Raw genomic sequence first — 23,069 nt, forward strand, 5'->3', positions numbered from 1 at the left:
CTGCGTGGTGAAAGTAACAAAGAGAACATTCCGTTAAAAACATTACTTTCAGCTTTTATCCTTCATTTGAAGTATGGGAGGAAAACTGAGGGCTCACAAAATATATCAAGTAACTCCTTGACTTGTAATCATAGTCCGAAGAAAGAATGCCTCTAATTTATGTTAGGTGGGCATTTTAGAAATAAATGTCTTTCCCACAAACAGTACAAACTCTGGCTGGAGTATTTATTATTGAGAACAAGTTGTCATGGAGCAAGGACAATAATTCTTCATAAAAGTTGTTTTACACAGTTTCTGGAAAGAAAATCTCTTTGTCATTAAAGGAAATTCAGTATTCATGAATCATATGCAGACTGTTTTACTTGATGGATCTGAAAATTTCAACAGATTTAGGGGAAATTGTGCTCATAACAATACATTTCTTAACCACATTAAGAAGGAAATAAAAAGTAACTAACTGCAAGATTGATTTAACATAAAGTAAAAAGTAAGTTAGATGTCCCTGACACTGCTCTTTTGTTTTCATTATCACGTTAAAACGTCCGTGCAATTAATTTCCTAACTGAAGTTAATTTGGGCTATGTTTCTAATTATTTTAATCTAGCCAGCTATTTTCAAAAGATTACAATTACAGAACTGGACTATTTAAAATAAAATTTTTAATTTTATACTTGTGAGAGTACTTCATGTTATCTTATGGAGTTCAAATAACCATCTCAGTGGTACATAATTCTTTTATTCCAATTATTCACATATAAAAAAAAACAGATTTAGCGAAAATAAGTAGGTGGACACAAATCTAAGTTCCCTGACTATAAATTCCCTTTTCCATTTACTTCTTCTTTTGTTTGTTTTTGTATATATAATCTTTTTTAATATTTGGGTTACTTTACCTTACTTGATATACCTTGATGTTGAACTAATGGAACTTACTAGGAAGTTCAGTCAATGTAAAAGTCTGCTTTTCACTAACTTCATCACTTAATAATATAGATACAAATATGGATATTTGTTCAGAAAGCTGATACAGTAGTTTTGTAGATGCTTTTAAAATTGGGAGATCTGTGTTAAATATAAATGTGTAATGCTTCGCTTTTGAGTCATGAAGAGAAACTGAAATTAGATATACTATTTTTATATATTTAAATATATATGCAGTGTTTACTACTGAACTTGAGTACTTTCAAAAACATATTGTATGTTGGATTTTATTGCACTATTTTAAAGGCTCATGTACAATGAAGTTATAAATAATAGATCTGCACCCAACCCCTACTCTGCCTTCTGCAAAAGATAATAAAAGAGCACATTTATTTCCATTGATTTTTTTCTCTGATATACTGTCAGAAAAGATTAAATTTCATTTCAAAATTATTCAGTCTTCCTTAGTGTATATTTTTAAGTCATGCCAATATAATTAAAAGTGACTTTATTTAACAAGTGAAGAATCTAAACACCGCTGTAAAATAATGATTATTTCTGCTTAAGACAATTTATAATAGCCTGAAATCTAATACAAGTTATTGCAGGTTTGAAGAAAATAAGAACACTAAAACACCCAATATGTGTTGAATGTGTATAATAAAACTTTAAAAGTTATTTTCTGATGATGGAGAGTTTAGGTGTGGGTAAGTTAAGTAATGAGAAGAGATAATATGTGATGAGTATTTATGAACTGTGAATATCATTGCCCTTCAACATTCAACTTATTGGTCAAGAAATCTGGCAGTTGGTGCCAATAGCCAGACCTTAGTAGGATCATTCTAGAACTAAGTGCTTCATCTCACAATCTTGGTTTCTTCCTATAATTCTCTTTTCACCTTTACCTCTAGTCACACAGTAGATACTCTGTTAGCATGGATTTAGTTTATGGATATTAAGCTGAATTCACACTTCTGGTAATAATGCCTTGGCTGTGTAGCAGCATATGAAGGAGGTGACATAAATGAGTGAATGTGCTGGGGCATAGCTAGGATGAAGCACAGTTATGACTCACTGCAACCTGAGTTGCCCATCTATGTCATAATGCCACAAATTCCAGTTTAACACTGGAAAACAGCACTTCTGTTAAGCTCCTGTTTTCCAAGATGTGTTGATAGGATTCTATAACCTTTTATTCTGATATTCTACTTAGAGAAGAGAATGAAACTATATAGAATCAGTTTTCCCCTAGAATAATGCTTTTTTAAACTATGGCTTGTGATTCATAACTGAAATGGAGAATGAAATTATTTGATTAGACAAAATGGCCCACAAACCAGCAACATCAACATCACCAGGGAACGTGCTGGAATTACAGTTTCTCCACTCTGCCCTAGACCTACTGAATCAGAATCTGCACTTCCAAAATATCACCGGCTGATTCTAGGCACATTAGAGTTTAAGATATATTGTGATGTGTGTGTTTGTACTGAGGCATGTTTTCCTTAGTGTTGGTTGGAACCAAAGCCCTTCACTTCCTGTAGTAACTCCCCAAAGTGAATTACAATAGTACAGATCACTAAAGTGACAAAAACTATTTTAGTCCTCAAAAATAAAGTTATGAGCTAGGCATTATGATCTTCATTTTACAAAAAAAAGAAATTAATGTTTAGAAGTGTTAAAAAGTTTGATGAACATTACACATCTAAGAAATGGCAGAACTTGGATTTGAACAAACGAAGGTCTGTCAATTTTTAAAGTCTGATAACAGCCACTCATACAAGTCACTGAAAGGTATCTTCATAAATTATTTAACAGACAGTTTAAAAGATGGGTGCAGTATCACTCACAGGCTGCCACATGAGTCACTGCAACTTACTCTTCGTGTGACGATTGGGTCAATTTCTCTTGGGTCTTTGTGAGCAAACATCATCAAATCAGCATTCAAGGTGCGGATCCTCTGAAATCTCAGGCGAATATAGCGAGCAGAGGTAAATTCTAGCAGTTCAGGAGAAGGGTCATCAGCACTTGGTCTCCCATTGATCAAAGAGATGTGAATCTACACAATGTGGGAAATAATTTAACAATTAAGATTACCAAAAATTAAATAACTGTTTTTTGTCTGATTTTGGAAAAAATCAGGCTGATACTCTTGGAAAAATAAAGATAGGCTTCCTTTCTTGCAATTAGGTAGATGCAGCTTCATATTTACTCACTGCAATGCAGTGAAGTAATTAAGAAATTTCATGGTCCTTTTGATATATATGTGCAGGTAATTCGTTTGTTTATATTTTGGGCATTCTCTATTTACTCCAATTATGCATATTCCTCTGTCCCAAGGCATTGCACTTACTTGAACTTTCTAAGATTTTCATAAAATCTTAATCTTCTTCTGAAAACTGTTATGCTCTAGAATTATTTAAGAATACAGATTATACTGGGAAAGCAGAAATTTTGGCTAAAAAAAAAGTTTACAAAATATCAGACAAAAACAGGAACCCACCAGGAACTTAAAATAATTCTGAGCTTGAAAGTACCTAATTATATAGTCCTAAAATATAAAAAGCAAAAATTGACACATTACAAGGAAAATTAGAAAAGTCTACATTCACAGTGAGTGATTTCAATAGGTTTTTTGTTGTTTTTGTTTTTTTCTAAATTGATTCGATCAAGAAGATAAAAATTTATGAAGTATTGAACAGAGTCTATGAAAAATGCCCTCTATGAAAATTACATTAAAACTTGGATGAAAGGGTATATTTTTTAGGATTATAATTTAGCCCAATTGACACCAGAATAAGTAAACTCTAATCATACTGTTTTCCATGTAAAAAATGGAGAAATGGCCAAGGAACTACAAGGTATACAAAGCTCACATGTTTTCAGAGAGATTTCACAAGAGTAGAGAATTCTAATGAATGATCAACTATTTGACAAAAATAAAAAGTATTTCTGTCACAGATAAAGGAATTATACTTCCCTAATATCTAAAGAATTCCTATAAATTAATAAGGAAAAAAAACAACAGTGTAACACAAAACAAACTGAAGATAGAACTACTCAAAGAGAAGGAAATATAAATGGCTGTTAAACTTCTGATATGACAGTGAACCTCACTCATAATAACAGAACTGCTAATTAAAGCCAAAATGTTAAACTCTTTTCCACTTTCTCAGGTTGTCAAAACCCCAAAATATTGATAATACTCCCTAATGCCAAGATTGAGTGGGTACAGGCATCCTCACACACTTACAGGTGTGAGTGTAAAATGGCACAAACCCCTATGAAGCTGAATTCAGCAATAACTATTAAAACAGCAAACGCATCATAGAAATTTGACATAGAAATTCCATTTCTGACCTAGAAATAATCCTATAGATATAATACATATATTATAATAGTAAAAGTGTTACATATACTATTATATTATAATATTTGTTATTCCTACAGCATTCTTTTTATAGCAAAAGACTTGAAAATATCTAATCCATCAATGTACAACAGCTTAAATAAATTATACATCTATATAGTGAATTACATGCACCATAAAAAAGAATGAGGAAACAGTATACTGATAGGAAGAAGTGTTATCATTTTTTCTTATTTTGCAAATGCATTATTACTTATGCAATAATGTAACTCAAAATTGTTAAAGAAATGGAAATTGGCTGGTAGGTTTTCGACTGAAAACACACACATATACATACACAGAAGCACATGCACACACTCACAGGAGGCTACAGAGACAGTAATACAAGAAAAGAGGAGTCCTGTGCTGGGCTGGGAGCTGCTCAGGAACATGGGAGACCATCCATGCACTGGGAAACTGTGACTTAAGGTCACCCACTGGAGTTTTCATGATATATCACGTGTGTTAGTTACGTTTTTGACAGGAAAGGCAGTGATATGTGTTTCCATTCCCAACATCCAGCATTTAGATGATCCCTGAGAGATTTGTTAAAAACTGACTGCCAATAAACCAGAGACACAAGAAAAATAGAGCTAACTCCGAGATGAGAAACTAATTCTGATGTCACAAAGAATAGACTCAAAATGCCTCATAATAAAAATATGAAATGTCCCAGCTAATTGAGTCTACCTTGGATATTTAGTAAAGAATAAATCCACTTCTTAATCAACACATTTGATTGAGCATTGGGGTCACTTGAAGTACTGAATGCCCTCCCTTTAATGTAGGAAATTCTAAGAGTAAAGTAGATCTTGTATATTCCACAGTTCTGCATCTAGCAGGTGAGTCAGAAATGTGTTTAAAATTAAATTGTTTCTATTATTTAATCAAGTATCAATTAAATGTTACAGAACAAATAAATAGATGCACAAAGCAATTAAAATTATTTTCCCTTAGAGATTAATTTTGGCATCTCTGAAATCATCAGTGCCCTTGAATTCATGTTTACATTTCTTATCAAGCTCTCCCTTGACTACTCCTAAAAGTGCTATTTGAAAGAAAGAAGAAAATCACTTCTTGACTAGGATTAAAGGGTTATTTGGTTTTAATGCTATGGTGACCACATCTGTGCTGTACATGGCATCAGTAAGTTCCTCATTTAAACACATAGACACTTTGAAAAAAATGGTGCACATGTTCTCATTTAGGTTAATAAGCCACACGATAGCTACAGAAAGATTCAGCAAAAGAACCCTTCTTCTCACAGCTTTGGTATTTTCATCGAGCCATTCTGCCAAGAGGTCTTGGGAGTATAGCTTGTCCCACGCTGTCTCTGGGTTATAAAACCAGCCAGCTGTTTGGCCATGTTTGTGCAGCTTCCTTCCATCATCCTTCTGTTTTCTGTTTTTCCCCCAGTCTCCTTAAAATAAGTTATAATATTGGATAAGATATTTCCACTGGCACTTTGCTGTGTAATTCCAAGTTCACTGAGTAGTTTAGCATACTTCCTGATTTCCTGTGGGGTGACAATCAGAGGGGTTCTGTCTTCCAAAAGATGAAAAGTATCAGTCCTCAAGACCACCTCTGTCTTGCTGTGAGGCCATGGGAAGTCTGGGGCATTGCACACATTAGTGGGTATACATTCGTGCTGTCAGAGGAATTCATTCCAATTCAGTGTCAGCCTGACTAACAACCAGTGTTTTAGATTTAAAAATTATATGCTTCTTAGAAATTAGCTTTCACAGATAAAGAGAAAAAAGCTCATAAGAAATCTTTTTATGACCAAATGCCTAAATCAATATTACACTCTAGCCATCCGAATAATTCTGTTCTTATTATAAGTGCAAGAAGCAAGACTATTTAAATGTTTCCCTTATGGTGGATAAGACCTCTGTGCCTCTGTCATTTTTACTTTTATGATTAGAACATAATTTAAAAATGGTTTATGCAGCAAATAATCAAATTTTCTAGTACGGATAATTGTCCTTATTGTTATGCTTTTTTATTTATATTTCTACATCTGCTTTAGATTGCTGGAAGAGCTATATACCTAATACCCTTCCCAATAATACAAGGTTGCTGAGTGAATGGGTGAATGGGAGAATGAAGGATCATTAATAATTACCAGAAACTTTTAAATGAGTAATGAAAGTGGATGGAGTTGACAACTTGAAATGTAGTATGCTAAGAACATTTTAAAATCCATTTGAATGATCTATCTTTAAGCATACCAATGAAATAGGTATAACTTGAAAGTAGGTGATCTCAGGAGATAGAAAAATAGTGAGATTAGCTATCTGTAGGTGTGGCCAAATAATTTGTATGTAAATGAGTGGTTGAGATTTGTGGGAACCTCTTAAATCCAATCATGCTTAATATGGTATTTTTTCAGAGAGAGGGAGATAAAGATTACAATAACTTTGAAAAATGAACCTAATCACTTTTATTTTACCATGTGTGGAAAAAATAGCATATGTTTAGAGAAAGGCAGCGAGGTGTATGAAGCTTAGGAAAAGGGGACAGTGCAACAATTTGCCACAGCGTTTCTGGTACAGAGCAGAGGTTCTGGCTTTGGCTCTGGGTGGTCAGTCAATAGAAACCCCCAAATGATCAATTTTTCATTCTTCACCATACTTCAACTGTTAGCAGCATTTGAAATGATTACTCCACTGACCTCCAAGGCACCAAACTGTCTTTGTTTTCTTCCTACCTCTATGGCTACCTTCTCTCAATCTTCCTCACCCCTTAGCACCTTCTTTCCTCCCTCCATTTCTAATAATGGTGTACCGTGGTGGCCAGTCTTTGGCCTTTTCTTCTGTTCTATCCAGACTTAGTATTTCAGGGATCCCATCAAAGCTCACCTATATAAATACCATCTATACCGATGTCTACCACACCTGTATCTCCAGGCCTAACCTCTCTTTCGAAAGTCAGGATATAGAATCCAACTACCTTCTTGATGCGTTTTTGTGGCTGTCTAATAGGTATCGCAAATTCACATGTCAAACTGAGTTCCTGCTCTTCATCCCCACAGTCTTCCCAATCTCACTAAATAATTTCATCTTTTCATCTACTCAGGATCAACAACTTGGACACATGCTTAACTGCTTTTGTTGACTGTTTTCCTGCATCCAGTTTGTCTGCAAATCCTGTTGGCTTTACTTTCAAAACATACCCACCATCCAAACACTCTGCACTACCTCCATGAAAACCACTGTGCTCCAAACTTTCATTGTCTTCCACTAGGCACTATGACTGAATCCAGACGGATCTACTGGCTACCACTCTTGTGTCCCTAGGGACTATCTCATATGGCAGCTGGGGTTTTTGTTTTGTCAATGTTTCCATCAATTTATTCTCTGTATTCCTTAAAAACAAAAATCACAAGTTTAGTATTACTGACTTAAAATCCTGTATGCCAAAAAGCCAACTCTCACTTTGCGCAAATTGGTCTATATTCTCTTTACATCTGTTTGCCTTGATCTTCTATAATTTTTAATTAATTTCTATTAATTCTTCTTCTATGATCTTCAATCATTTCCGCAAAAAGATTACTCCTCAGATTATGCAAGAGGCAAAACTGGTCAGCAACTTTATGGAAATAGCATGAACCATAGCAAAAGAGGTTCATTTCTACCACCATAATCACATTCATCCTTAGCAAACTGCACAGAAGTCATCATTTTTTGAACAGCAACTAAAGCTTTCAGTCTCTCCTCATTATTTAGTGCCTCAACAACTGTCTTGCAAAGTCTCTTCAGTTCAGCACCTGTTTCAGGGAGCTCTCTAAACATTCCTTTTAAAATAGAATTCCAGTCATGTCACTGCTCTCCTTAAAACTTTCCAATGCTTTTCTATTTCTACCAAGAAAAACCAAAAATGTTTACAGTGAACTCTGAAATCCTGTATTATCAGCAATGCACTGCCCACCTGCAAACACCGCCAAGCATGAACACTGACTTTTCAGACTGTTTCCCTACTCTTCACCTATTTACACTGTTCCAGCCAGACTGCCATCTTCGTTGGAACATGCCAGATGGCCTTTCACCTCAGGCCTCTGTCCCTGGGGTTCCTTGGCTTGGAATGTTCTCCTCCCTGATACTACAAGGCTCACTTTCTCATCTTTCAGTCTTCTTAAATGATGCCTCCTCACTTCTTCTGCGACCATCTAATTACAATGTGAATTTCATCCTAGAACTATTTCCTTTACCTGCTTCATTTCTCTACATAGTACTTTTCTTCTAAGGCGAACCCATGAATGTGACTCACCTATTTACCTTGTTGATTATTTCTCTCACACTCTTAGAACATAACTCTGAAGAGTTCAGGGATTTTTATCTGTTTTGTCAGCTGACATAATGGGACAGTACCTAGCAAAAATTAAGTGGTAAGTAATAACTTTCAAATAAATGAAGTTCATATATAAGCCCTACATATTAAGCCAACTCAACTAGCTTTCTACTTAAAAAGCAATTTCATGGAATAATTAATCAGATTTTTCAATTATATGAGTAAATCTCTGAATATGCTATTTCCCCATAATGAAATTAAGGTCATCACATCACACCATTTTCTACCCAAGCATTTTGAGTTACACTGATTTAGAGAAAATTAGGAAATTAAAAGATTTGTCCATGATTTCCTTACATCTAAGTCTACTATGTTTGTTAAACATTAGTTAACTTTATTATACCCAAGTTTCATTTTTGCAAGCTGATTTTTCAGGCATATTTTCATCTAAGAAGAACACATATATGTGTTTTCTGAGTCATAAGACATTGTATTTGAAGTTAAGAACTATTCAACTTAATTTTGTTAACCAGAGCAAAGTGGACCATACCCATTGGTGAGTTCCTTCTTTAAGCAAATCATATTCTGCCTATTTAATTGTACAACCTACAGATTTAATTACTGTTATTTACAAAAGAGTCCACAAAACAATAAATTATATTGAAATTATAAAATAGACTCTTTAAACCCTATGGATATGCAATAGCTATCAATCGGTTAATTAACAATTATACAATACCTTATTTAAGACACTAATAAAGCCATTTCTGAAAGGAAAAATAATGGGATATATATGTATAAATGGATATATCTCTTCAGGTGCCTCAATAGTCCTACTAATCAGAACTGGAAAGATTTTCTTTTGATGCATAGTGCAGTGCACTGATTAGTTTGGAAGGTCCTTAATAAATAACCCACTATCATTAGAAGTTTACAAGCTCAACCAAAACAACGACTTTTCCATGGTTGATGACTCTAAGTTGCTTGAAAAGTAGTATTTTAATACACAAAATGTCTAAGACTGTGACTTTAACATCTTTAATCTATTTCAAGACTACAGGGAAATGTCAGCTTAATGAACTGTTTAACAAATACTACTGTATCACTGACAACTCTACCCCTGAGCTTAGCTTTAACAGGTCTCTCACCCACCATAAGATGACATTTTGCTTTTGACACCTACTTGGTTCCAACTGCCCCTGAAACTTAGATTGCTTTTCTCCTGTTTTTTTTTTTTTGTTGTTGTTGTTTCTTTTTTATAACTATGCTTCTTGCATTTGTCATTCCTAGATGAAAGCTTTGCCTTCCATGAAATATTGAAACAGATTCTTCACTGTCAAATAAATAGTCATTAATAAATTCAGAATAAGGAAATCAGTTCTCTTCAAAGAGTATTTGTCATCTTATGCTTTTGTTTATTCTTCTCTCTGAGTGAAACCAGTTGAAATATTGCATGCACTCCAAAGGTTTGCGTAGCTTCTTTCTCATCCTTTCTCTCTCTTCATCCCCTCCTTATCCTCCCCCATTTTGTTTCAGAGTTAGTTATTCTTTTGTACCAATAGCAGATTTCATGTGGCAGAGCTTTCTAACCTCAACACATATAAGGGCAAAGTTTTTTGGAAAGATCAAAAATAGAAGCAAAGTCTCAGCTGCTTTAGGACTTCCAATTTTCTCAAAGTCTCAAAATTGCCATGGTCCTTCGTTTCAAAAGCTTCTGGTGGTCTTTTGGCTTTGTACAACTCAAAGCAATCCAGCAAAGCATTTATTTCTAATCCACTTGCTCAAAATAAGCTTAGGTTATTTCATCTGAAATATGCCCAGATGACTGAATCATAATCCATCACAACTGAATGGCTGATCTTGGTATTGCTCCCACAGGTCATGATGTGTAAAAGAAACAATGACAACTAAGTCCCTGAAATTTTCAGAAACAGACAATCATTAACTAAGTGCAAATATCATCCCTTTTTTTTTTTTGCCTTTAAAGGACCTTGACACATAAGAGCTCATTTTATATCTATTTCTAATTTCTAATTATAATTATTTTCAAATAAGAATTTTTAAAAGTACTTCAAGTTGAAATTTTTTGTGTTTTTCTTTTAATTGTGCTTGTCTTTCTCCAGTTAAAATATGTATTTGCATAGATAAGAGTTGTCAAAATAGGTTTTCTCAGGCTTTTTCTGGGAGCTTCTCATTTACATTTTATGAAACACACTTCATTGCTTATCTTTGTGCTGTGAAGCTAAGACTATATGGGGATGCACACATCATCTGAAATTCACAGCCAAGAAAGAAAACTAAGAGGAGGAGCTTCAGAGCAGGCTAGGAGGGAAAACCACCAGAAGGAAAGTTTTTTCACTCTTTTCTAATATTTGCTTTGTTCCAAATTTTGTTTTGAGTGTGTTGCAACCAGAGACAGACTAAGAGAATGGAATCATTGATAACCTATGCAAACTTCACAGCTATTTAAGAGGTTTCTTTGCAATACACAGAACTTTACACATAAAATAAGAGTGGTCATTATTGTGTACTTACTGGATACCAGACACTGTTGCACATGATATGTGTATCCAGCTCATATAGCGTGAACTCACTTAATCCTTTCTGAGGTTGGTAATTTTATGATCTCCTTTTTTAAGAAGCAAAACCAGACACTGAAATTTTAGCAAGTATGGCTAAATTCGTATAGCTAGGATGGGTTCCAATTCTAGTCTGGCTTCATCTGTTGGATCCTCAGCTCACCACTACACTCCCTCACAGACTAGAGTTTAGTAAACATTTGCTGAGTGAATAATAGCTGGTCATCTAGGCTCTCTTTGAAGACTTCTAGCAATATGAAGCTCAGCTCTGCTGAGAGAACCTTTTCCATGCACCCTCCCTTCATTCTTTTATTTGCCTAACTTCCATTCCATTCCTGTCTGTGGCTAACCCCAGTATTTTAACTTCATTTTCTGTTTATTGTCCTGCTCTTGCTTCTCTGAAGTTATCTATATTGTTTGAACTCCCCAGCTCTTGGCTTTTCTTCATGAATTTGGGTCAGACTTATCCTACTAGCTTTATCCACTCTAAACTTCCTGGGGTAGACTGCTTACCAAGCTGCCATTCAGGAACCACCACCAGATCAGATGGTGCCCAGGCTTCCTTGGAAGGAACAAAAATGAAGTATATTAAAACACAAACGATCACTAAGCCAAGGGATAGTACCAATCCTGATTAACACCTCCTGGCACTGAGCCATAACAGTAGAGATCATCTTGATTAATTGAAGCAAAACCCTATGCTGATCAAAACCAAAACCAAAACATGCCCAAGAGTTGAGGTCTAAAGCATCAATTATCCAGAAAAGAACTAGCAATCTTTAAAGTCTTACTAACATCATAATAAATAAAATTGGTTATGACAGATTTAATATTTAAGTATCTTAGCAAGTAAAAACCATTCACTGGTGTGCAAAAAAAGTTAGTTTATACTCATGGTAAATTTTACTAAGTAGGGAGTACTAAAACCTCAAGTTATAGGAAGAAGGGGAAAATAATAGGTTAATACCAAAAATAAGTATCTGGGAAACTAACATGCTCTCCCTTGTCGTGGAAAGTTGTTAGAGAAAGTCCGAACAGGAAAAAAAAAAGCAACAGAATCCAGTGACCTACATTGGTAGGACAGAACAGAACAATCAGTGCCCTTGAAAGACATCTAATAAAGCAAAGAGGAAAACTTAAGCAACATTTTCCTGTTTTGTTTTCAGTCCCCATGTGGGAACACTTGTTTAAAATTAAAATAAAATCTTGGAGCAGGCGATCTAAATACAGGGCCAGATCCTGTGTCATTAGATTGGAACAAAACCTAGATGTGTGCTTAAAAGAGAAATTCAGTCTCTCTCTCATTCTCACTCTCAGACTCAAGGGTTCCTTGAAGAATGTGTGTGTTCGCATGTGAGCGTTTTGCCAGTATATAAATGAAAAACTGTATAAACACATTAATTTGATTTTTCTCCCTTTTACATAAACAGCATTTTGAGATGGCCATTGGCAATCCCAATTAATTTAATGATCGGAAAGGTTCTACCTCAAATGACAAGGTATCAGAGACATTAAATTATGGAGTCATACTAATACATAGAGAAGGGTTTGGACAGATACACAAGGTCCTCAGTATTGAGCATGCCCCCTAGGCTAATATCCCTAACATATGTGTATGTAGACTAGAGTCCCTGGGGTGACTGCCGACATGCCCCCACCTCTGATCCTGCCTTTCCACTGTCTACTCTCACCAACTTAGGTACAGGCTCAGTCTCTGAGTGTCCCCTTCATTTGCCACTTTCTCTCTCTTACTTTTGCTTTCATATCATTAACTTTTGTTTTCCCCCTCCATATCATTTTTTATTTTTTATTTTTAACTTTATTATCAAATGTACATCACAGTGGTACAGTAGTATCCCTCCCCCTGCCTTCTCCCCTCTCCCTTGGTAACCACTAGTCACTTCTCAGTGTCTACGAAACTAATGCTATTTTGTTCCTTCCATTTTTCTTTGTTTTTATATTCCACAAATAAATGAAATCATATGGTATCTGTCTTTCTTCTACCTAGCTTAATTGTTGCAAATGGCAGCATTTCTTTTCTTTTTATGGCTTAATAATATTCCCTTGTGTAAATGTACCACATCTTCTTTATCCATTCATCTGTTGGTGGACACTTAGGTTGCTTCCATATCCTGGCTATTGCAAACAGTAGAGCAATAAACATATGTCTTTTTGAATCAGGGATTTTGTTTTCTTCAGGTAAATTCCTAGGAGTGGAATTACTGGGTCTCCCCTTCCTTATATTTATTCTTCACTCATTTCTCTCATTCATTCATTCATTCAATATTTGCCTTGCCCTCCTGCTTCATTTCATTTCATCTTTAGAATGAAACTGTACATCCATGGTTGGTCAAGTTCCTATGTTTCATGTGTTCTATTATTTTAAATAAGGCCTCTAGCTTAGCTTTGAAAGAGGTCACTACAGGTCTTAGCTCTCCAATCTTAAGATCTGTTTCCCTGCACAAAAACTAAAAAAATAAACAAAGAAAAGGTTTTTTGAAGAACAAAATAATATATTTCCATAACTGAGGAATTTTTATGCCACTGGGTTTATAAATTTGAGTACCAAGTCTATGTGTCAGACTTCAAGGATGTTTGTATATGTATTATGGTATTATGCTTTTCTAAGTTTGGTAAACCTGTGCCTGATGCTTTGAATAACTGTGTTTGTTTACGTGAGCTTCTGTATATGCTCAGATAGTTAATCACAGTTTAAGACCATATATGTTGAAGACAGACTGCCTGGGTTTAACTTCTGTCTCTGTCACTTATGTTACTTGTGTGATTTTAGGCAATTTACTTAATCTCTCTGTGCCTCAGTTTCTTCTGTAAAAGGCAAATACTAATACCTACTTGTACTGTTCACTGGGTTAAAAGAGGTAATTAATGCCACATGAACAGAGTAATGCCTAGCACACAGGAAAAACTATGAAGTGTTAATTGCTGTTATTCTTGAGAGAGTACAAACAATAATACAAATAGGTTGTGTTTGTTTCTGCTAAAGCAGGATGTATGTGCTGCACTCTTCACAGTAGTTACCTATTGTCAACCTGGAAAGCTTCAGATAACAGAAGTACCAGTGACAAGTTCCTACCCACAATGGAGAGATGATTCTGAAAATGCTAAGAAGATTGAACATCAACGAGAGATTATACATCAAGGAGAGCAGGACATGTGCCTGCATATGCCTTCTGACTCATATCCAATCTCACATAAGCAACTACTAGAAAGATCAGAGGACTTCCTGGCTCAAAACCCTCTGTCTCTGTGCACACCTGGGGAAGGCCTGTATTCCCCTCATCTGACATGATGGTCCCTGGGGCTGAAGACAAAGTAGGTGACCGAGTGCCAACACAAGGGCTGCAGGAAAGGAGAGGTTGTAGAATTACAGTCTGGGAGGTTGTTTGTGAGAAGAAAAAGATCAAAGGGAAAGTGTGCGATGTGGGAAGGGACTCTGAAATTTGACTTCTTGCTTAAAGTTTTGCTTGAGTCACCAGGTGTGCAGCCCATGTGCACAGATGGCCAGATATTCTTCAGAAATACCAGGGTTCTAAGGAAGTGTTTCATGAGGAGGTTCAGTGTTAATTTTACATGCTTTGTTGAACAACAACAAACAAGAGCCATGTCAACAGTATCCTAAGTTCAGGTTCCTACCATTATTCTGAACAGAGCTGGATCATAATCATTTATTTACTAGGTCTGTAGGATGCTGTCTCTGCATACCCCTGGCATCTGTACAGCACCAACACATCTCTAGTCCCTTCAAAGAAACAGAGTGCACCGAGGGACCTCTCCTCCCACGCAACCAGAAGATGAAGTTTTCTGTAGATTTACCAAGTACACAGTGTTCTTGTTTCTTTGCTGGACTCACACTAACAACCGACCACAGGAAGCTGCAGGGCCATGCCCTCGAAGAAGCTCAGATAAGCTTGTGATGTCGGTTAGCAGGCGGGGGGTGGGGACATGCTGAAATTCAGGCCTCATTTCCTGCAGGAACCCATGTAGAATAGGGAATATTTAGAAACATTAAAACTTGTTAGAAATGAATAAAACAGCTGATTTGAGGTCATTGATCATTAGTGTAAGTTATTTGTCTAAGGTGGATTCTGTTTCACAATATTCCCTTTTCTCTCTCCTCCTGACAAACACAGTGTGAATGAAAGGTAAAGGGAATGAAACATTTAATCAATCATCTGGAGGCTGAATTGCTTTCTTTTATACATTTGCTGCCAAGTTCACAGAATCAGGTTTGTTTTCAATTATTTGTAATATGCTTTCCCAGAAGATTTTGTAATAGGCTGTTTAGGCACTGTTCCCTTTTCTGCTAATGACAAAAATACAACTATTTCTCTTTAGCATAAAGACAATGAGTTAAATTATGAAGACTGTTATAAATATTGCTGTTGGACTTAAGAGTTTTTTTGTTTGTTTTCATTCTCAACTGGTCCAATGAGAAATGCTCAGAGTTTTTCTTCTTTCCTCCCACTGTTTATTTTCAAAATAAGAAGCTAATGTTAATCTCTTCTTTGAGGTAGTTTATAATAATTACACCTATAAAATATAAAAAATAAGCATATGTCATGATTATCTATGTTCCTTTTTTAGTTCTCATAGCAGTGAACTTGGTTCCTTGAAAACAGTTATACTGTAAATCCAATGAATAGTCACTGGCCAGAACACAAGACTTCTAATCTCTACTCCTAAAATTACCTCTTCTTTAGGTCTCTCTCACATCCCTCCAATTATGAGCATCTCTGCCATCTTCATAATCTAAATCTGATAAGTTGCTAATTAAAGTCATAGACTCCTTAATAGGAGGTGCCATTCCTTATTAGAGGTCTAGGTATGGCAGTCCTTTGAGAAACTCAAGAAAGAATCTCTGAAATCCTAGTCATCCCTACTGGACTAATTACCTCAGGGTATTAGTTTGTTCAGACATCTTATCCTAAACATCTCATCCCATAGCACAGGGTCAGAAACCACGGTGGACATGCTCCAAAGTCCACCTTTAGTCACAATGAACCAGAGTACATTTCTAGAGAGCTGGTTTTGAAAAATCTTGGGCCTATGGCTGTTGTTAGTATGGACTGGGGTTTGTGTGTAGGTTTTTCTGAAAATCTGATGAATATGCAATCCCTTCTCTAACTTATTTCCAGATAATTAATTCACCTTCTTTTCTGTTTCTAACCCTTTCTTCTCTACATAATTAAGCTCTTTCACTGGCATACCTTATGACCTTCCTATCCTCCAGCAAAATACTTGAGCTGAAGTAACCCTTCCTCTTAACTGCTACATCTATATCCCTGCTTCTTTAAAATTCCTTTACTGGGTCTCTAAAGAATGTTATTTTTTTTATTAAGGTATCATTGATATACAATCTTATGAAGGTTTCACATGAGCAACACTGTGGTTATTACATTCACCCCATTGCAGTCACTGTTCATCAGCATAGTAAGATGCTATAGAGTCACTATGAAGTATTTTTTTTTAAATAAAATTTAACTTATTTTCAGTTTTACCTGAATCTCTTCTCTCATGTTTATACATCCCTACTTCCTTCCAGTGGGATATTTAAGAAACAAAATGAGGGTACTGACAAAGAGAAAGGGAAACATTCTCCCATGACATGAACATCATTGTCAATTTATTCAATCTAGAGAGAAGCTCCCATACACCACCACCAATATGTTTCTTTGTCAAGTAAGAGTGCAAATATGCATGCAGTTAAATAAACTAGTGAGCAATTTTAAAAGAAGCATTCCAGAGTATATATATCCCAGTGAATATTGCCCTTTAAAATAATTAATTTGGGGTGCTCTACTTATAACAATACTGCTTTTTCTTTAAGCATTTTAATACTCCTTGTGTTTTTTCATTATTCCTGAATTTTCTTCTAAGTGGTAGGAGGAAAACTATTTCAAAACAAAAGTTATTGAGGAAAAGGAAAATAGGTCACAAAAATTCGAAGTCAGAATAGAAACAGAAAAATTAAAGCAGGGGATGGAGGAAGGTACAGACAGCAGAGCCTGTGCATCTATTTCCTGCACCACTCAGAGTTCTGGGGCTCCTCTCAGCTTCAGCATTCCTTAAGAATCAACCACAGGGAGATACTGGGAAATATTAAGGAATTCAGAAAAGACTGGTAATCAAAGACAGTTTACTTGAGAAATCTTTTCACTTATTATTAAATAAAATCCTGGTAGCCCACTGAGGACAAATAATCGTTCACCATGGAAAGGATTTTACTGCCTCCATGTCACTTATGAAAAAAGAGACTTAGAATTAAACAAACAAACCTGGTAAAAATATGGAAATATACTTGAACCTTAAATGATTATAATTCTGTCTGCTGTTGTTTTCAATCCTTAATATCATTAAAAACACAACAGGTTAAATCAATTTCAACACATTATCATTGTAGTGTATGTAAAATCCTATATTTATAAAGTAACGTACCCTATTTTTATACATCATTGAATTGATTATCTTAATATATTTCATTTCTCTTTAACTCTGAGAAGAAGAAGAATTATAGGTCATCTAAAATGTCCTTCCAGTTTGTGGAATAGGTTGTGTTTGTATTCCAATGAGCATCTGTTTGACAAATAGAAATGCTAATTATGATTTATCATTTCCATGACATCAAATATACAGATAATAATAAACATTGATGACTATATTTTTCATTTTCACCCAGATGTTTGGCATCATGTAAGACACCATCTTAGTTTTACGTAAAAACATTTCTTCAGTTCTGGCACATTATGTTGGAGAAGAAACTAGTATGAATGAAGCGGTAGGTGCTTCAGTTTTTTTTTCAATGTGTAAAATTCTACTGGCAAAGCTTTTAAAATACCATAAATAAAATTGTACTTAAAAATAAATGTCAAAGTTTTACAAATTTAACCAAAATACATAATCAAAACCTAATTGTACAATACAATTAAAGTTTTGAGAGCAAGTCTTTAAATTCAGAACTTAGCCTTTACATCTTACTTCAAAACTGTACACTGTGATATGCTATATCCCTGAATATGATATTTAAGATCTGATACAGTAATTTGGAATATGGATTTGAGGGACACAAAACAGTACACACTAACTAGTTTTTTTTGCTTTTGTTTAGTGGATTCCAAAGCTTGGGCTTCTCTATACCTTGCCTGGAAAACTTGGTCAAATTCTTTTTGGGCCTTCTTGAGAAATTGTTTATTTAATAACATTCTTGTATTCTTGGGAATCAAATGGAAGTATCAAATAGTCGTTTATTGTATAAATCACACCAAGGTCTGAGTGCACATTTCCTAAAAGATGATATTCACATCCTACAACAAAAATAATAATGCTTGCAATGTCCTTTCGAGAAATCTCTTTTCAAAACTGTGTGTTTGCTCTTTGATGTTACTAGTTTTAACTCGTGTCTCTAAACTCTAAAGGCTGATGTGCCTCAGGGCTGAGTTCTAGGACTCTCTCTCTCGGTCTTCATGCACTTCCTGGGTAAGCCCATGTTAACATGGCTCCAAATTCTCATATTCATATCTTTAAACAATATTTCTCATCTGAACTCATGAATACTATATGCCATCTACTCCACCTCACGATAGTATCTAAGACATTTTAAGCTTAATGTAACTTAAGCTTAGCTCTTATTCTTCCTCATCCAAACTTGCTACACCCAGTCTTCCCCAAATCACTCAATGGCAGCTCAGTTCTTCCAGTTCTTCAGGCCAAAAACCATTGACTCATCCTTTACTCATCTCATGCTTTCATGCCTTATGGAAAATCCATCAGCAAATCCTCCTGGCAGATCCAATTTGGTCAGAAAATTCTGTTGGCTCTACTTCTAAAATACATATCTTCCTTGACTAACAATGGGGTTATATCCCTATAAACCCACGATAAATTGAAAAATCGTAAGTCAAAAATGCATTTAACAGATCTAACCTACCAACATCATAGTTTAGCCTCATCTACCTTACGTGCACAGAATACATTAGCCTACTATTGGGAAAAATCGTCTAATGCAAAGCCTATTTAATAATGAAGCACTGAATATCTGAATATCTGTAGTGAAAGTGAAAAAGAGAATTGTTGTATGGGTACAGATACCAGTTGTTTACCCTCATGACCGTGGGGCTGACTGGAAGCTACGGCTCACAGCTGCTAGCTAGCATCCCAACAAACTATTTTGCTGCATGTTGCTAGCCTGGGAAAAGATCAACATTTAAAATTGGAAGTATGGTTTCTACTGAATGCACATGGCTTTCACACCACAGTAAAGCTTGACATTTTAAGTTGAGACCATGTATGTATCTACTGTTTAGACACTTGCCCACCTTCACTGCTGCTGCTGTAAGCCAACATCATTTTATCCCCAAAGTACTACGAAAGCCTCTGAATAGGGCTCCAGCTTCCACCCGCCCCGCTTATGCTCTAACATCATCCCAGCACATCTGGAAGTGGGAGGGAAGGACAGGACTGGGGAATCACTTTTCATGTTTATGCGGATGTTGTCTTTCTGGGGGTGCTGAAGATGTTTTCTTCAAAGCAGATTGTGATGAAGGTTGCCCAACTATATGAATGTACTATATGCTACAAACAAACTGTATGCTTTAAACGCTTGAACTTTGTGATGTGTGAAATATGTCTTAATAAAGGTGATTTTTTTAAAAAAGACCATGAAGGGTCTGAAATTTCATTTTTATTTGCAAGATTACAAGTTAGCCTGACATAGTTTCACGGATATTGGCAGAACCTATGAGACTCCTACAACAGGGAAAATAGATTTTATTACTCCCAGCACAGGAAGCAGCATAGGCATATTTGGTGCCAATCTCTGAGCCTTGCTTCCCACAGAGAGATGCGATGAGAATCAGCTGAACTCTGGGAGGCTGTTATTATTTACAGATGAGATACCCTGAGTATAAGGAACCCAAATCTCTCACTCTGGGCAGTAAGCATGCTTGCCCCCTGCCCTGGAGGGAGACACCATGTATACCTTTAAAGGCTTTAAGTAAACCTATCCTTGGCTTCACAGGGAGAGACTATCTCCACTTTCCAAGGTTGTTCATTCTATAAAGAGCCTTGAAAAGACAGTATGGAACAAAGATAATCAGTGCTTCTGGTTTTAAAATTAATAACCCATTTACCAAGTTTTGTCATCTGAATCTAGGCCTAAGCTTTGGGATCTCAACTATTAACCAACATATACCTATTATTTCAAGGAAACACCACATGAATTAGATGGCTTTTAATTGTAATAATTTTTTAAATAAGCATTTATATGTTGATTTTATAATTTAAATTTATTTCATTTAATTCTCAGTGTTAGGAGTGTCTTATTACTATTTCTCACTTTTTGCAGATAAGGAAACAGGCTCAGAGAGATTTAAGGACTGGCTAGAGAGCAAACAGGTAGTAAGTGGAAGAGGCCAGGGTTCAAGTCCAACAGTAAATGCATGTCGTGGAGCTCTATGAGCCCGGGGTGCATGACAACCCCTGGGGAGCATGCTCTGTCGCAGACGTCGCAGACAACTGCTCTGCACAACTCCTGTTCGGCAAACCTGGAGATCATTCAATCCCCATAAAAATACAAGTTACCAATGTTCACCTAAGTAACATTTGGAAAAAAACTGGTAGTAAACTTCATATATGATTGCCTCCCAATGTCTGTCTAGTGCTATAGGGTCTTCCACAGATTTCCAAAGGCACGAAGCAAATAATATTATGAAGGCAAGCTGGGTCATTTTTCCCTGAATTGTTTCACTTTGTACCACTAGCATTAATAAGGATGTGTTGGTGATAATGAACACATCAAACACTGAAGTTCCTCAGAATGATCCAGTTGCCCAGAAGAATCACAGAAGTTTATATTGGTACCATCTCAGGCAGGAACATTTGAAAAATGGAATAAGTTCTAGTATAAGTTTTTTTTTCAAAACTACATTACAAAAGTTAATTACATAAATATAAGTATGAAAACACATATTTCCTTCATTATTCTGTTAATTTATAAACTACAGTTGAAATGATGAAATATTTACAGAGTTGAGCCTAAAGTTTTCATAGGACATTTAGCTACATACTCAAATAGAGGTTAATTTGTTTAGGGAATTTGTAAGTTCTGCTTATTGTAAGTTTTAAGGAAACACTAAAATAACATTTAATGATCTTTTTCACATTTAAGCGTTAACTGTATTTTGAAATAAACATCATAATAATGAGTAATAATCACAAATTTGATTTTCTCATGCTGGTTTAAGCAGTGAAGCAGAAAATAAGAAACCTTTCCTTTATCTCCAATGAAGCGATAACCTCAGAAAAGATTTGAAATATTAGGCAATTCATAAATCTTTAATAGCTCAATGCCTCAGAAAATTGACTCTGGTTAATTTTAATTTCAAAAATATATTATTTACAATTTGCTACTGCCTTATAATTTCTTTGATCCACAGCTTTTTCTATAGTTTTCAGGGGCTCCAGATATAATTTTCTTAAAACCCATGTATAATGGTATTAGAAGGTCTGATCTAGATCTTCATTAACAAGATGACTTTATTTTGCTAAAGCACACAATTTCTAGATTTGAGTTTATTTGTTAGCACCTCCTTCCAGAGTTTCCAGTTTTTACTCCAGGTGCAATGAGGCTCTGCCAGATCTGATATATAAAGTTCAGGTAAATCTTTGGAATGTCAAACACATCACTGAAAAACACTCTAAGACACGACTAGATAAAACTAGAATGGAAATCCACAGGACCAAATGTTTTGAATACACCGGACCAAATCATGCTAAAGTATTCAAATTAAGCAAAATACATGGTAAATATCAGAATTAAGGAGGTTTGTAATAAAAATTGAAAATATACTTGCAGAAGACTCTGTAGTCTTCAAAGAAATATCTTTCTTTTTAAATTAGTAAGTCTCCAATTTAATAGCCTTGTAGGCAAACTTCCCAAAACTGAGCAAGTACAGTGAAGAGAGTGAAATTCATTGTTTTTACAAGTGCTCTGTAAGTAATTATTTCTGAAAATACATCCCAGGCCCACCATCAGTGAGGGACAATGGGGAAGTAGGTCTTTGTCTTGCACTCAGCAGGGAACTTTAGACCAGTATGCATTCCCACCCACTGTTAGCGCACCACACAGTCTGGGCAATTTTGCTTCAGATATTGTTAATCATTTCAGTACTCAAAAAGTCTCCCTGAAGGGGAGCTGAAATCCAGTTGAAAGGGCATTCTGATTCATATGGCTTTAAAATATTCTTGCAATTCAGAAGCTATTTTTTATTAAAGCCAATAAGAAAGTAGCATGAGAAGACATTAAGTACATTTGAATGCCTCTAGAGTTCTCACTTCAACATGTTCCTGTATATTTTGCCTCAATTCTAAGTCACAGCAAATGCAATAACAAAAGGCTGTCTAGATTCTTGAGAAAACTAATATCCTTGAAGATTCCTCATCCCAATTGGAAGAGACACCTGAAAATTTTAGAAAGATCATGTGGAGCAGGATAAATAAGCCTTTAAACAAAACAGCTCTGGAGACAAAAATGAAGTTATCTGTGGAAAAAAGTCTGACTTCTAAGGCAATATAAATCATATCTAAAGTCTAGATGTTTCATGGTATATTAATCATTATCTTTTTCTTAGCATTATAAAGTATTTCATTTTTCTTGGATTTTTTATTCTGAAATCCCATAACATTTTTATTTATAAAATAATTACACATTTTTACTCAGAATGATCCTTATAAAATCATGTAAGTTAAAAAATTTATTAGTCTAATCATTTCAATTTCTATGCATGACAGTGTTCCATGGAGTGAAGCTTATTCATTTGAATTTGAATTTTCCTTTTTTATTTTTTGAATAAACT

The 23,069-nt window shown here is 35.3% G+C and overlaps 1 protein-coding gene across 3 annotated transcripts in view; it reads right to left on the minus strand.

Moving 5' to 3' along the window:
- The window catches only part of LAMA2 (laminin subunit alpha 2), a 631,935-nt gene that overhangs the window by 376,887 nt on the left and 231,979 nt on the right, over positions 1-23,069 (minus strand). For all 3 annotated transcript variants that reach the window (XM_057489270.1, XM_057489268.1, XM_057489269.1), the window contains one exon: positions 2,801-2,980. In XM_057489270.1, the coding sequence (XP_057345253.1) occupies positions 2,801-2,980 (180 nt within the window). The remainder of the gene's footprint in view (positions 1-2,800; positions 2,981-23,069) is intronic.

The sequence above is a fragment of the Manis pentadactyla genome, chromosome 12, assembly GCF_030020395.1.
Source record: "Manis pentadactyla isolate mManPen7 chromosome 12, mManPen7.hap1, whole genome shotgun sequence".
Classification (NCBI taxonomy): Eukaryota; Metazoa; Chordata; class Mammalia; order Pholidota; family Manidae; genus Manis; species Manis pentadactyla.